This window comes from Mirounga angustirostris, unplaced genomic scaffold, assembly GCF_029215605.1.
Source record: "Mirounga angustirostris isolate CCGP_5_RB_7025 unplaced genomic scaffold, mMirAng1.0.hap1 SCAF_14, whole genome shotgun sequence".
Taxonomy (NCBI): domain Eukaryota; kingdom Metazoa; phylum Chordata; class Mammalia; order Carnivora; family Phocidae; genus Mirounga; species Mirounga angustirostris.
The window spans coordinates 45,529,959-45,543,908 of record NW_026991722.1 but is presented as its reverse complement, the minus strand read 5'-3'; the positions used below and the strand labels follow the sequence as shown (position 1 = coordinate 45,543,908).

General features: G+C 39.3%; 1 protein-coding gene across 7 annotated transcripts in view; it reads right to left on the bottom strand.

The window, feature by feature from the left end:
- Window positions 1-13,950, bottom strand: part of ZNF521 (zinc finger protein 521) — a 275,012-nt gene that overhangs the window by 245,516 nt on the left and 15,546 nt on the right. For 6 of the 7 annotated variants that reach the window (XR_010407277.1, XR_010407278.1, XM_045886904.3 and 3 more), the window contains one exon: window positions 900-1,079. Coding sequence is in view for 4 of the 7 variants with exons in the window: in XM_045886900.3 (XP_045742856.1) it covers window positions 900-1,079 (180 nt within the window). In the remaining 3 variants the exon portion in view is untranslated. The remainder of the gene's footprint in view (window positions 1-899; window positions 1,080-13,950) is intronic. The other variant, XM_045886902.3, reaches the window with a different exon arrangement.

Genomic DNA, 13,950 nt, shown 5'->3' with positions numbered 1-13,950 from the left:
GAAGGAAGAGAGAGAACGAGAAAGAAAGAGAGAGAGAAGAAGGAGGAAGGAAGGAAGGAAGAAAGGAAGGAAGGAAGGAAAAGAAAGAGAGAGAGGAAGGAAAAGAAAGAAAGAGAGGAAGGAAGGAAGGAAGGAAGGAAAAGAAAGAGAGAGAGGAAGGAAGGAAAAGAAAGAAAGAGAGAGGAAGGAAGGAAGAGAGAAAGAAAGAGAGAAAGAAAGAAAGAAAGAAAGAAAGAAAGAAAGAAAGAAAGAAAGAAAGAAAGAGAAGGAAGGGAGAGAGAAAGAGAAAGAAAGAAAAAGAAAGATAGAAAGAAAGGAAGGAAGGAAGAAAGAAAAAGAAAGGAAGGAAGGAAGAAAGGAAGGAAGGAAGGAAAAGAAAGAGAGAGAGGAAGGAAAAGAAAGAAAGAGAGGAAGGAAGGAAGGAAGGAAAAGAAAGAGAGAGAGGAAGGAAGGAAAAGAAAGAAAGAGAGAGGAAGGAAGGAAGAGAGAAAGAAAGAGAGAAAGAAAGAAAGAAAGAAAGAAAGAAAGAAAGAAAGAAAGAAAGAAAAAGAAAGAAAGAAAGAAAGAGAAGGAAGGGAGAGAGAAAGAGAAAGAAAGAAAAAGAAAGATAGAAAGAAAGGAAGGAAGGAAGAAAGAAAAAGAAAGGAAGGAAGGAAGAAAGAAAGAAAGACCCACTAGCTATTAAAATCTAGGTACAGTTCATAATCTAAGGACTGTGATGCTGAGTTTGCCACAAACGGCCATCTTAGAATCCTTCCGAAAGCACTTCTAGACTCACCTATGTGTTCAAGTGTGGGAGTAAAACAATTGGGAGAGCAAGAGAAAAAAAAAACAGTATGAACTGAAAAAATAAGAAATAGGACAGTACTCGAAGACAAGACGTGGTAAGTATTGTTTACCTGTCAACTGACATTGATTAATCTTGTGTTCGGTAATGTCGCTCAGTGACTCGAACACCTGGAGGCAGCTGTCACAGCTGTGCACGGCCTCGTCTTCCAGCTCCTCTCCGTCCTCCGGCCTCTTCTTACAGCCTAGCGCCTCTCCATCTTCAGTCTTGTCTTCAAGTTTACAGCTGGGGTCTGAAAGAAAATCAAGACTGTAAGTGCGGGGTTTAAAGACAGGTTCTTTTCAAGTAACGTTTAATCTTCTTGCTACCAAAAACAGAAGCACCATTTTCCTCAAAGCTGTAGAAGGAAGGCTCCGTGGCAGATTTTATTCCAGAGGAACCAAAAGCGAGTCTTGCCTAAGATGTGTCACTTCAGGATGGCTGACGCTTTTCCTTTCCACCGCCACGTGGGCCTTTTTTTCTCATCGCTTCCTTCAAATAATTCATCTGTCCACTCTTAAGGTGAACTTTGATATTTTTCATAGCCTTTTAGGGGGTTTTGCTTAAAAGGTAGAAAAATCAGTTTTAAAATTAAAGTCTCCGATGTAAAGGAAAAGAACCACTGTGCGTAAGAATGAATTCCCTTTCTGCTAAATATACTGTTTCACAGGAAATTACCCAAATTAGCCAAAAGTCTAGAATAAGCTAAGCTAATTACCATAGGCACGAAATTGACCTTTACTTACAAACTGGTCAAAACACACAGTTACCCCATTATTTGTTAGACAGCGATAGCCAAATAAGCTCTACCACACAGCAAAACATTCTTACAAACACGGATTCAAGTGTAAATATATTGGCACGTCTCTTGTTTTCAAACAAGTAATCATCAAAAAAAGCAATATATACAAAGAGCAATTATAAATTATAATCAAGTCAACGACTTAAATTGCATTACCAATGTCAAAAAGCTAAGGTAGCGGGAAAACTAAAAATAGTTCTATTCTACCCCTAAGAATGATACACAAATAGCAAGGGGGAATGAGAGAGTAAAACACATGTAACATTTTTACTTAGAGCTCTATACATACTTTAGATACTTCTTGATTCTATGTGTGGTCCTTTGACTCATTTTAGCGATGCCCCCAAACATCCTGGTGCCATCCCTCCTCTTACAGGAAAGCAAAAGTGGGGAAGGAAGAGAAAGACAGAATATGCCTCTTTAGGGGAAATTGGGTAATATAATCTGTGACATAATTTATGGGACATTAATTTCTAATGGCAAAATGTCCTCCAAAGTCAGAAATAAATTATGTCTCAAAATATAGTCAATAAAATGGTTATAAAAGAGTTGTATCAAGATACCTAAGAAATATGTAATGCATTATCTGTAGTCAATTTTTTTTAATATGGGAAGATAAAAATTTGAAATGTTACAATCAGGAATTCACAGAACCAAAATTAGCCCAGATGTCGTAGAAAAATCTGTTAAGTGCCACCACACCACCATCCTCCTGTCTGGAAATGCTCTCTGCTGCCCGGCATGTAACACGCTTCTACGAACCCTCCTTCTTACAAGTCACTATGGTCCCTTTTTTGCTGGCAGTTGTTCTAAAGCCTTTCTTCGCATCTGCAATAAACTTAACTCTGTCACCACCCTTCAGATGATTCACGTGTGCCAGAATCAACTTACATTTCAACATATATAATAATCTCTTGGGCTCATGAACAGAGCAGAGTTCTCATCTCAAAGAACAAGTATTTTGTTTGTTTATTTGTTTTTAAAGAACACAGTGTTTAAGTGAATTGGTAATTTGGGTTGATTTGCCATCTGGAAAATTATTATCTCAATGCTCTACACAGTGCCCATTTCAATAGACTGGGGTTTTGACTGCTCATTCCTGGGGGAGTAATCACAGGATCTTTTTTGTGTGTCTTGTACTTTGACCAGCACAGCACTGTGTCCAGGTGAGTGCTTAGTAAATATTATTTAGTGATGATAAAAAGGGAGAGGAGTGAGGAGGTAGAAAAAATGTGCATAAAAAGTCCTTTAACTGGTATTTTTTCTATAAAGAGGAACAGATCAGGTACCACCAAATTAAAAAGTACCTACATGCCTACATTTCCCAAAATTGACGCGATGATCCATCACATTTGACTTTGCTGGTTTCAGATATTTCACACACCACAACAAATAGGTGGTGGTTCAAAGATCTCCAACAAACTAAAACTAAGTGGTAAAATACTGCCAAATTAGAGAGAAAGTCCAGAAAATAAATAACTGTCCCAATTACGGCAAACTGGCCCTCACACCACTAAGTACTTTTTGGAAGGCAGTATGCACACACTGAATATTCTCCATTGTTTAGCATGAGATTCCAGTTTCTCATAAAACTGATAGCACTGAGGGAAATGTGGGTGCTAAGTCTGAATTTTAATACGATTATTTAAATGCTATGCATCAAGTTTGCAGGCCTGTTTGTTTTTAAATAAGAAGACACTCTGAATACTTTAAGTAGTACGCAGAGAAAAATGATAAAAACTCGCCTTCCCTATTATTCAAGAATATGGACACTTTACACGAATCCAGTATCAAAAATATCAAACAAATAGGCATGCATTCATGATGCTTGAGCTCTTAAAAGCTAAAGAATGACTCCGGTCCGTGCTTCTGACACTGTGGCTAGTTATTAAAATAAGGGTCAGTTTAAGACTAATAAAAAATGTTTTTGCTTCCACTTCTGCATTTACAGATAGAACCCTTTAGGGACTGAAGTCAGTCAAGCTTATTCACTTCTGCTGCAACTTTAGGATGCATGCTCCAGCCAACTGGCGAATTTGTTTTTAGGTCACCACTTAAGAGGGACCCTCTGGGGGGGTGGGTGCCATTATAGTCTACGATGCCTTGGCGTAACGAGTGCTAGAATCTCAGTCTCTCTCTCTCTCTCTCTGTGAGTAGATTTTTTTCCCAACCTCCACTTTCATGAAGAATTATTTCTCACCCATTCAAAAGATGTTTATTTGTGTTAGGGGGCTCGGCTCCCAGAGTCAGTTGCTGTAAGGAAGACTCTGGAAAGCTTACATTGTCGACCATTTCTTTCCCACAGGTGGCTACACTTCAGTAATTGCACATGGCCTCAGTTATGTAGTTTTTATAAAGTCCTTTGAGATCCAATCATAAAAAATAATTGTATTACTCCGCGAGCCATTCAAATCTCTGACTTCAACCTAAGGGGTTATAAATACAAGGTCCACGCCTGCAAGTACTGCCCTGCTCCCAACACCACTTCAAGAAGGACAACTGTTCTTTCAACTCAATTGTTGTCCAAACTCCCCCGAAGGGCAGTATTTTTAAATATCCACAGCTCCCCTGCACTAGAACTGCAAACCCTATCCCAGCTGCAGACACCACTCTCTGTCCTTTGACCTAAAGGACGCCACTCAGACATGCGACGTCCATCACTACTGAGCTCACCTGCAGCTCATCCCTTCAAAAGGTTGCTATGAAGCCCCGCATTTATAGCGTTCTAACCTGGGTAAAAGACCTAATTTTGGAACAAAGACACAATTATTATTGCAAAAAATAAATGGCAGCTCTCTGTTTCCAATTTTGTTAACTTTACTTACAAATGGAAATTTAAAAGAAGTATGTTTTTCCCCGTATTATGTTCTCTGGCAGGTGGTGCTTTCCTTCTCATCCTCCCCTTCATAGGGTTGTTATTGCTATAACTTGGTTTAATAAAATTTCAACTTTGGGGAAAATGAAAAATTGCACTGGCTTAAAAGTGTTGGAGGCAATAAACCCATGGACTTCAATTAATTTCAAGTGTGGGATCAGTTTAAGGCCAACCAGCAGAAATTCTATTCTGTCCATGTAAAAATGAGGTTTCACCACATTTACTTTTTATAACCTATATAAAAGTCAAGTCAAAGTAATGAATATCTAAAAGCTATCTCAGTGGACTGGCAAAGACTATCTGTATTCTTGAAACTCATCTTACATATTTCTCTCTGTGCAACAAAGATCCCATGCCTGATCAAAGCTAAAATGTCAAACCACTGAGAAAACAGCCCAATTTCCAACCCATTTCACTGCCTAGAAATGGACCTCCTTCCAAGCCACTTTTGCATGGAAAAGCACTGGCAAAAGAAAGAAAAACTAAGAGATCATGTGGTTATAATTATTACCAGGCAAGGAATATTTCTGCAGCTCAGTGGTAAAGTAAAACTCTGTCGCTCCCTGCTCCCACTAGTGTCCATCGCAAAACAACTGCCTCATTAAATCTCTGCAGTAAGATTAATATGCCGTAGCTGCACTACATTTATAACTTGGTACTCTATAAAAAGCACATTTAATGGTAAGAGCCAGAGCCTAGATACAAAGTATTACTATAAAAACTTCTGGCAGCCAGTACACAGTGCAGGCCCTCTGTCCTTCTTGCAGGAGATATAAATGAGGCTTTTCCTGGTTAATTCCAAGCACCAAGCTCTACCTTACAAACCCGAGTCAGTTTTATGAGAGTGGCAGAAACACAAGATTCTGAAGATGATGTAAATATGAATGCAAGAAGATTACTTAACAACTAAGATTGGCAAGAGATGAATGAACCCAAAATACTCCACTTACACACACACGCAAACTTAAAACATGACCATTTCCTAACAGTCTGTTCTCAGGTCATAGCCAGCTTTTCACCAAATTAAACAACCATGGCATGAATTACTCAATCTTAACTCAACCCACATAGTGCCAGTAAGTTCAAGAAATCGCCAACTAAAAAGTGCATACTGTCTTAAAAGAACCAAAAAACAAAAACAGACACTTCTTGACTTCACTGTGATGACGCGACCTCCTGGATCTTAATTACCTAAGACTATAAAAAAAGTAAATGTTCGGGAAAAAGTGGGCCCAACACTACGCTAGTAGTGGACTAGTAAAAATATGATGATTTTGTTACTTGAGAAAGCTGCCTCAGTTTTCTTCCAAGGATTTTGTCTAAAAATAAAAAGAGCATTATAACTCAGTGTCTTATTCTCAGAAATCCTATGATGAATAAGTAAACAAATACTTTATACAAATGTAACTCACACTCAAATCCCCCAAATCACTACAAATGATGAACCCCAGGTTGACAGCCATCTTGTGTCAAATAATCATTAATTGTCTAATGTTGTTTTTAAAGTTCACATCTGTATGTACAGCTAGCTCTAGGGTTTACTGGCATGGTTGCAAGTCCCATGCCTAAAAAGAAAAATCAAATGTTATCTGTTTAAGGCAAATCATGTCCAAAATCATTCCTCTCGTACAAGGGGGTTCAAACTGCATTCACTGATGTATCTTGATACTTTTTAAGAACAGAGGAAAAGTTACCTTCAGGCTATAAAGAGTTAAACAGGGAGCAGAAAGCCTTCCTAGTTTTCAAAAACCAAAGGGCGGGATCATTATTTTGTGCTTTCTGGGCTCTAGCTATGCATTCTAACTTGAAATCCCATAAGATGAAAACAGATTTAGGGAAAATAAATCGCACACTGTTATAAAATGGCAAGCAGGCTCTAATGAAGGAATGCAGCATTACCAGACTGTGCAGCCGTCTGGCCCACACCCGCCTGCTGGTCTGCTGCCTCATTTTTTTCTACTGTCAAGAAAAGGTAAACAAACAAAACAAAACAAAAACAAAAGCAACCAGTGCGGGGGCAAAGGATGCACATCCAAAACCCAGTTCTCAGCTTGGAAGGACAGCACCGGCCATCACCTTCACCCGGCAGGCACCAACAGGTCTGGAGAGCTCGGGCGGTCAAGGATAAAAATGTGCTTTTTACTTTTTCTGCCATGTTTATTTGCAATGACTCTATTCTCTGAAAGTTATTAAATTGTTTTACATAAAAAGAAAAAAAAAAAACCTTTTCAAGTACTTGTTCTTTCCTTTGTCTATAAAATCTTCCCAGACAGAATGATCTCTCTATTAAACAAAATCACGCTGTTGAATTTAGAATTTCCGCGGTGTTGCTTAATTGTTCTACAGGTCTATCGCGGTCCTTGAAGACCAAAGAGAAATATCACAGATGTACTATAATCAAGGAGAATATGCCAAACATGAACTTATTACCACTCTTCTATCTACAGTGGAATTCCTTGCAGGAAGATGCTAAGTGGGGGGGAAATTCACCTTGGGAGAGGTTAAAAACACCACCACCACCACCACATACAGAGAACCATACACACACTCTTTGGAACCAAATAAAAAGTTTCTCCCCTTCCGATCAGAATCATACCCCAATTTCTTTCTTCCACTTAGTCCCCCTTTATCCTTAACATAAAATTTAGAAGAGAGCAATTTGAGCACTCCAACTTTCATAAAGAGTATTTATCGATGCACTCCTGCCTTAAAGTCATTTAACTTTGAAATTGAATTACAATAGCTGCCTTGTTACACCTTCAGCAAACAAATGTTTACTAAGCACCCAGGCTCAGTAAGGGGCATTTGGCTAAGGCCCTGGAGATGTAAAGCCTAGGACCTTGTCCCAAGGAGCCTGCAAGCTGTGGAAGAGCTTCCCAACTGGCAGGTCAAAAGTGGGTCCAGTCAGGTGTTGGAGGATACTTTCATTCAGCCCTGGAATCAGCCATGTACAGCTTGGGATAATGGGAAGCTGTGGTCCTATTGCCTTCCCATTTACCCAAGTGTGCCATTCGAACTTAGCATTTTTTCGGCATCTGTCATGATGTGAGAGGGCTGGCAAGCACGAGTGTTGGGGGGAGGGGGGTGTGAGTAAATCAATGAGTGCAAAAGGCGGGGTCAGTACTAGACAGAGAAGCCCACAGACCAGGGGCATTTAAATCACATAGGGCAGAGCAGGGAATTTTTACCTAAAGAAGAGCAGCTTGGGCTACGTTTTAAAGGATGGGTAGCCCTGAGGACAAGTAGACAATGGCTCTCCAAACAGAGGAAACATATGCAAAGGCACACAGAGGCATAAAACCACACGATGCCTTCCAGGAAGTGCAAGTTTTTCTGTGCTATTCAAATGAGGGGTGCTGCATAGAGTGGGGGGAAAGGGGAGCCTTGGCAGAGAGGAGGCTGGGAAAGCAGCTAGACCACGAAGGAGCTACTGTGAGCTAAATGTTCACATGCTAACCTCAGCACCAGGGGAAGTCACCCAAGGATTGAAGGAGAGGGACTGATCTCCGTTTCCATTTTAGAAAGATGCCCCATTGGAAATGGAGAGAGTAGTTTGTTAGGGTACCAGACCTGGAAGCAGGGAAACCAGTCTGGAGGCTATGACATGAGGCAGGAAAGGAGGGAATAAAGTGCAAACAGTCAGTGGCAGAAAAAAAGGCACAGGAACCACTACTTCGCGCTGTGTTTAGGCATGAGAAGGTGGGGAGCTGGCTGATGACTGCCGGGTACAGGCTGCAGTATAGCCATTCCTAGAGATGGGCTTGCTGTCTTAGTTCTAAAACAGGTGTATTGGGGCGCCTGGGTGGCTCAGTTGGTTAAGCGACTGCCTTCAGCTCAGGTCATGATCCTGGAGTCCCTGGATCGAGTCCCGCATCGGGCTCCCTGCTCGGCAGGGAGTCTGCTTCTCCCTCTGACCCTCCCCCCTCTCATGTGCTCTCTCTCTCTCTCTCTGTCTCAAATAAATAAATAAAATCTTTAAAAAAAAAATGTTTAAAACAGGTGTATTAATCAAGGTTAATGGCTTACTTTTTCTCACTGTGTTTACATCCAGAGTTTGCCTTTTATCCATAATCCCACCAAAGCCGAAACTGGAGAGGGACCGGCCAGAAACACCACAATCACACCAGCTAACTTTTTAATCCAGTGCAAGAGATTTGCAAGGGCCCCCATGACACCTCTGGGGACTAAGACCTTTGGTGAGATTCTTTTTACTTTAGCCTTATTTCGAACATACACAAAGCCAAGGGAAAACAAATCCAAAATTTGACTAAAAATAAAAACGGCTATTGATTCTAACATCTCTTTCTTCAGAAATACTGCAAAATGTTTCTTCAGACAACTACAATCACAATTGAAACATACTTGAACCTAGGAGTTAGACATTTGGATGTTTGGGAAAGGGTCTAGTTATTTCCTCTTTAAATGTAACAAATAAGCTACAGCTATAGAAGCCCAGCCAAGAAGCATTCACTCCACCCCAGCCAAAGAAAATCTGGGGCAAAAAGCCTTCATATTCCAGACATCATACTTTCTGATACTTCTACCAACTGTTCTTATTACGTCAGCTATGTTAGATAACACCAGTCCAATTGTAACAGTATTTCTGAATTCCACACTTAAAGTTAACTGTCTCAACAATTTACTGAAACACGAGTTTAGGCAGAAAGTGTTTTGTTTTGAACAAGAAACTCTCTCTCACTTGCTACAATGTAGCAGTGCTCATCTTTATATTTTGAGAAGATAAACTCCACTCTCATTCACAAAAATCAATCCAATATTATCACTCAATTCTCTTCATTAGCTTTCTTTTCTTTTTCCTTTTTTAATTTGGGAAGTTCCCCTTCTAAATTTTAAATGCTGTATTTGAAAGACTGGGACAATTGAATTTGTCTCAAGGTTGTGAATTAAACACAAAATTTGGGACCTTTAATATCCTGTTAAATGTACTCATATCACCCAGGAATATGAAAACTTTCGGCTTTTTTGTTTGTTTGTTTTTCTTTTTTCCCTTTAGCAGCTTCTATTGGTTCTCAAACAAATTGGGGATCCAATTGTAATTATAATAAAGTAGAAAATGCTTGAAAACAAATTTAAGGGTTTTTTTTAACTTTCTTTCTTAGTTGGCACACAGTGGAAGGCCCCGTTTCTAAGAAGTGATCCCATTCAGGAAGATAAGAAGGTGGTTTCTAAACCACTGCTTTGGTACCATGACGGCTCAGCAAAAGAGGAAAAAGGAGAGAGAAAAATCCTACCAAATAGGTACATGTTTGTATAATGAAAGATCAGAGCAAAAAGAGCTATGGCTTATGACTTATGAGCTATTACAAAATACAAGAAAATTTATGTATAACTGGAAAAAAAGAAATTCACTCTGTTCTCTAGTTGGGCTAATAAATTTCAAAATACATGCAACCCTAAATGTCTAAGTTTCCTTCAGCCTGATAAACAAAGCAAGAGAAGCCACACAACCAAAAATAAACTATAAAAATAGATCATTATTGAATTAGTACCATTTCTGCAACACTTCCCTTAATGAATATGAAACAAAGGAAATATAACAGCATCATTTTTAACGGCACTTTTCATTTCCTAGAACACAATTCCTTAAGTTTCTATATGTGTTTAATTAATGTTTTTCTTTAGTTTTAACTCAATCTCTCCAAAAACCAGGTTTTAAAAATGCACTTTTTCCCTACAGAATGACAACCTTGCCAAATGTGCATTCAATCTGCATGTATCTGCAGACGAGTAATAAAGACACCAATGCCATTAGCATAATCAATACACAATTTACAGAGCTACCCAGATAGAACTGAAAGTGAACGTGTATGCCATTATCTTAGTAACTATAAATTAATAGTCACTTGTGGAAATATGTTCCCGCTTATATTGTTTCAATCCTGACCTGTCAAGATAATGTGAGCATATGTTAAATATTTTATAGTATTTATGTTATATATAAAAATATATTAAATGATGATATAGTATCAGATAATCTCCAAATATGCATAAAGTACAATCAACTAAATCAATCACGCATCAGGGAGAATGGCTGATAAATAAGCACCCATATTTAATCATTTTGCTTTTTCACCATGTGATTTAATAAGGAGATATACATATATGTGTGTGTGCATATATATATGTATATATTTCACAAACATAATTTTCAGTAAATACACATGGGGAAGGAGCACGCATGTTCTCAGATGGTGAGCTAGAAGGGCCAGATCTCATCCTATTTTCCGAAAAGAATAACAAGGGATCTAATGTAATCAATCCTACTACTGTTGCTTTTAATTTTGAAAAATCCAATCCTTTTGAAATTTCCTTTTCAGCCAACACTACCAAAAAAAAAAAAAAAAAAAGAAAAGAAAGGAAGAAAGAAAAAAGTAAGTGCCATCTCTGAAATGCCATATATAAGACATCTGAATTGAAGTCATTTTTTTGGGAATGGTGATGTGTCATGCCCAAGTCCTTCCGCAGATGACACCAATGTCCCGCCAGTCCTTGGGGTAACCCATCCCCAACAGTTGTGTCCATTTCTTCATACCACAAAGAAAATTTGTATGAAAAAAGTAGCATATTTCAAAGAAAATGGACATTGCTTCAGGATGGTAGCATGCCAGTTGGAAATAGGAATTTGCTTCTCCACACAGTGTATTTAAAACAGCTAATGTGACATTATCAGGAGGCTAGTCAACCCAAAGTCAGACCCACTGTTATAATTTTGCAGGCACAACCATCACTCATTTTTCCCCATAACTCAGACTGGTGGGTTCCACCCTAACAAATCTCCTGACCTTTGAGCGAAAGCATCCAGAGGAAGACCTTTGAAAGTCTACTCAGCTTCTGTGAGGAGGTCTTTCTGCTGAGATTTTACCAGCACCTGGATCTCTCACACCAGCACCCCAGCACCACCTCCTCTACAATACCTCCCAGATCAGCTTTCTGAAGCATGCAATGCTTTTATCAGAAGGCAAAGCCTTTAATCACACAATTAGGGATTTGTCAGGTTTCCACTGCTTTTAATTCTCTTTCAGGCATAACTGACTAATACATTTTTTTTCTTGTAGAAGTAACTTCCTCTGGGGAGGTGTAATAGGGGAGGGAACTGAGATCTCAATGCTTAAAGGAAAAGGGAACAGCACAGGAGAAATGTGGGGTCCAGAGGATTAATTATTTCCACCTCTTGATTTGGCTTAAGACCAGTTCTGGCTTCTTCTATTTGAAAATTATGAGATTAAAGACTGCCCATTTTCAAATCCAGAAGTCTACATTCTTTTTCTACTTCAGCCATGCTGATTGGATGAGCCTTGCTTTCCTCACCTATAAAATGCGAATAATAATACTTGACATAAGATGCACTTCAGATAAAATGAAATAGATACACAGCATTTTTTGAAACATTAAAGTTCCCAAATGCAAAGTATTCGCCATAGTGAACTCACATCCATTACCGGCCTTCTATTGTAGAGAATGTTTCCTAAAAGTTTAATATAAAAATTCGCACAATTTCTCTCAGGCCATCTCCAGAAGAGGAAATATTTTCGCAAGACACAAAGAGTCCAGCTGGCCACAGAACTATGTCACCCCTCAGGACTTTGCAGGAGAGGGAAACAGAAAGAGGATAAAACGTGCATGCTTCCTCAGCGGCCCTGTGAATTTCATCCATAATAAAAGGCTGCAACTAGTTAGTAACTTGCTAAGAGCCAGACACATGTTAGGTACTTTACATTTGTTACCTGATACAACAATCTTGTGAAGTAGATTCTCACCATTTTACTGGTAAGAAAAGTGAGGTTTACAAAGGTTCAACGACATGCAGGATCCAAAAACAGCCCCGTCGGACACTGGGTCCCTCAGGTCAACTCACTGGGACATGTTGTTTGTACCCCCAGGACCAAAAGCCTGAGACCTTGACAGTTAAAACTAGAGCAAGGAAGGTGATCTCCCAGAGCAGTGAGCTCCAGATTTGGGCTTTTGTGAAGAATCTGAGAGAGGCAAGGAAAGTCACTTTTCCTTCCACAGTCTAGAATGTGTATACCTGGGAAAGGCAATTCCTAAAACTAGAAATCAAGAGACTGTGACTCTCCTCCCTTTGTGTCACAATGTCCTAGTGTGACTTGGAATGGGGCACTAAAGCTCTCGGGTCTAGGTCTCGGAGGCAAAGGGGGAGATGGGTGCTCTATGTCTTGACCCCTCAGAACATTCTACACCTAGCTCTTCTCTGAGACTCCCAGCCCAAACTACCACCATAGCCCAAAACACCCTTCCTAACGTGTCTTCTAGAACATCTATTTTAAATGAAATCGAAGTCAAATTTCTTTTGTCACTCATTATCCATTTAAGGATATTCCACTCATTAAAAGCAGCCTCATACAATCCTCTTGACTCTCTCCACTCTGATTTTCATTACTATTTCTTTCACTTCATTTAGCATTAAGGTTGAAGGGAAAAAGTATAAATGGCTATTTGAAAGTCATCTGATTGGATATATTAAGGTTTTAGGCTTGGTCTGAATAGAAAGACAACTTTATGACAGTTATAATTTCATGACAATAAAAAGAGATGGTAGTGCCCACACAGAGCATCAGCAGATGTGTGCAGGTCAACCAGCAGCCGATGGCTGGGTTTCTCAAGCCCGAAGGGACTCCCGGAGCCCAGCAATCCTTCAGTGGGGACTGGAGGATTTCATGAACTAAACAAAATAGAACCGGTGACTGAATGAGCAAGGGGGGGTCATGGAAATAAAAATAAAGCAAAATGAACCGTTAGGATTTACTGCAGAAGAGAAAAGAGAAGTTAAGAGGAAAGAAATTTCAGACAATCTGCCCCAAAATAAGGGGCATATTTAATTTCACATAAAATTAAAGCAGTGGCTAGCCATAGCCAGACACAGACTGGTAGTTAACAGCAGATGCATTCCTGTGTTCTCCTTCCATCTTCACACTCTGAGTTGCAAGTGCTTCTAGACAACACTGAATTCCACTCAGAAGCCTCGAAGAAAACACTTCTAGATAAATGTACTGATGAGTATGGTGATGTAGAAAATCATCCCCTTGTTCAGCTAATTCCTTTGTAAACCCAAGCCCAGATTTACCTTTTTAATTTAAGGATTATTAATAAATCTACTATGATTAAACCTTCATAATGATATGTGAATTATTTGTCTCTAGCTCCTCTCCCAAGAACAATTAGCCTACCTTTGCAAATTAGCATTGGCCCTTTTGCAAAGAACCTCAAAGACACAGACGTGACTTACCAAAAAGATGGCAGAGGCTCTAAAATTAATTAGCTCCACTTTATACTTCCATTATCTTTTAATTGGAATTTCTACAGGAATTTTTCTTTCAGAACACTGTCTACATTGGCAAAGCAAAATGGAGCTTGGAACCAGGCACTAATTTGACCAGTGTGTAGCGGCTAGCCATGACACACTGAACC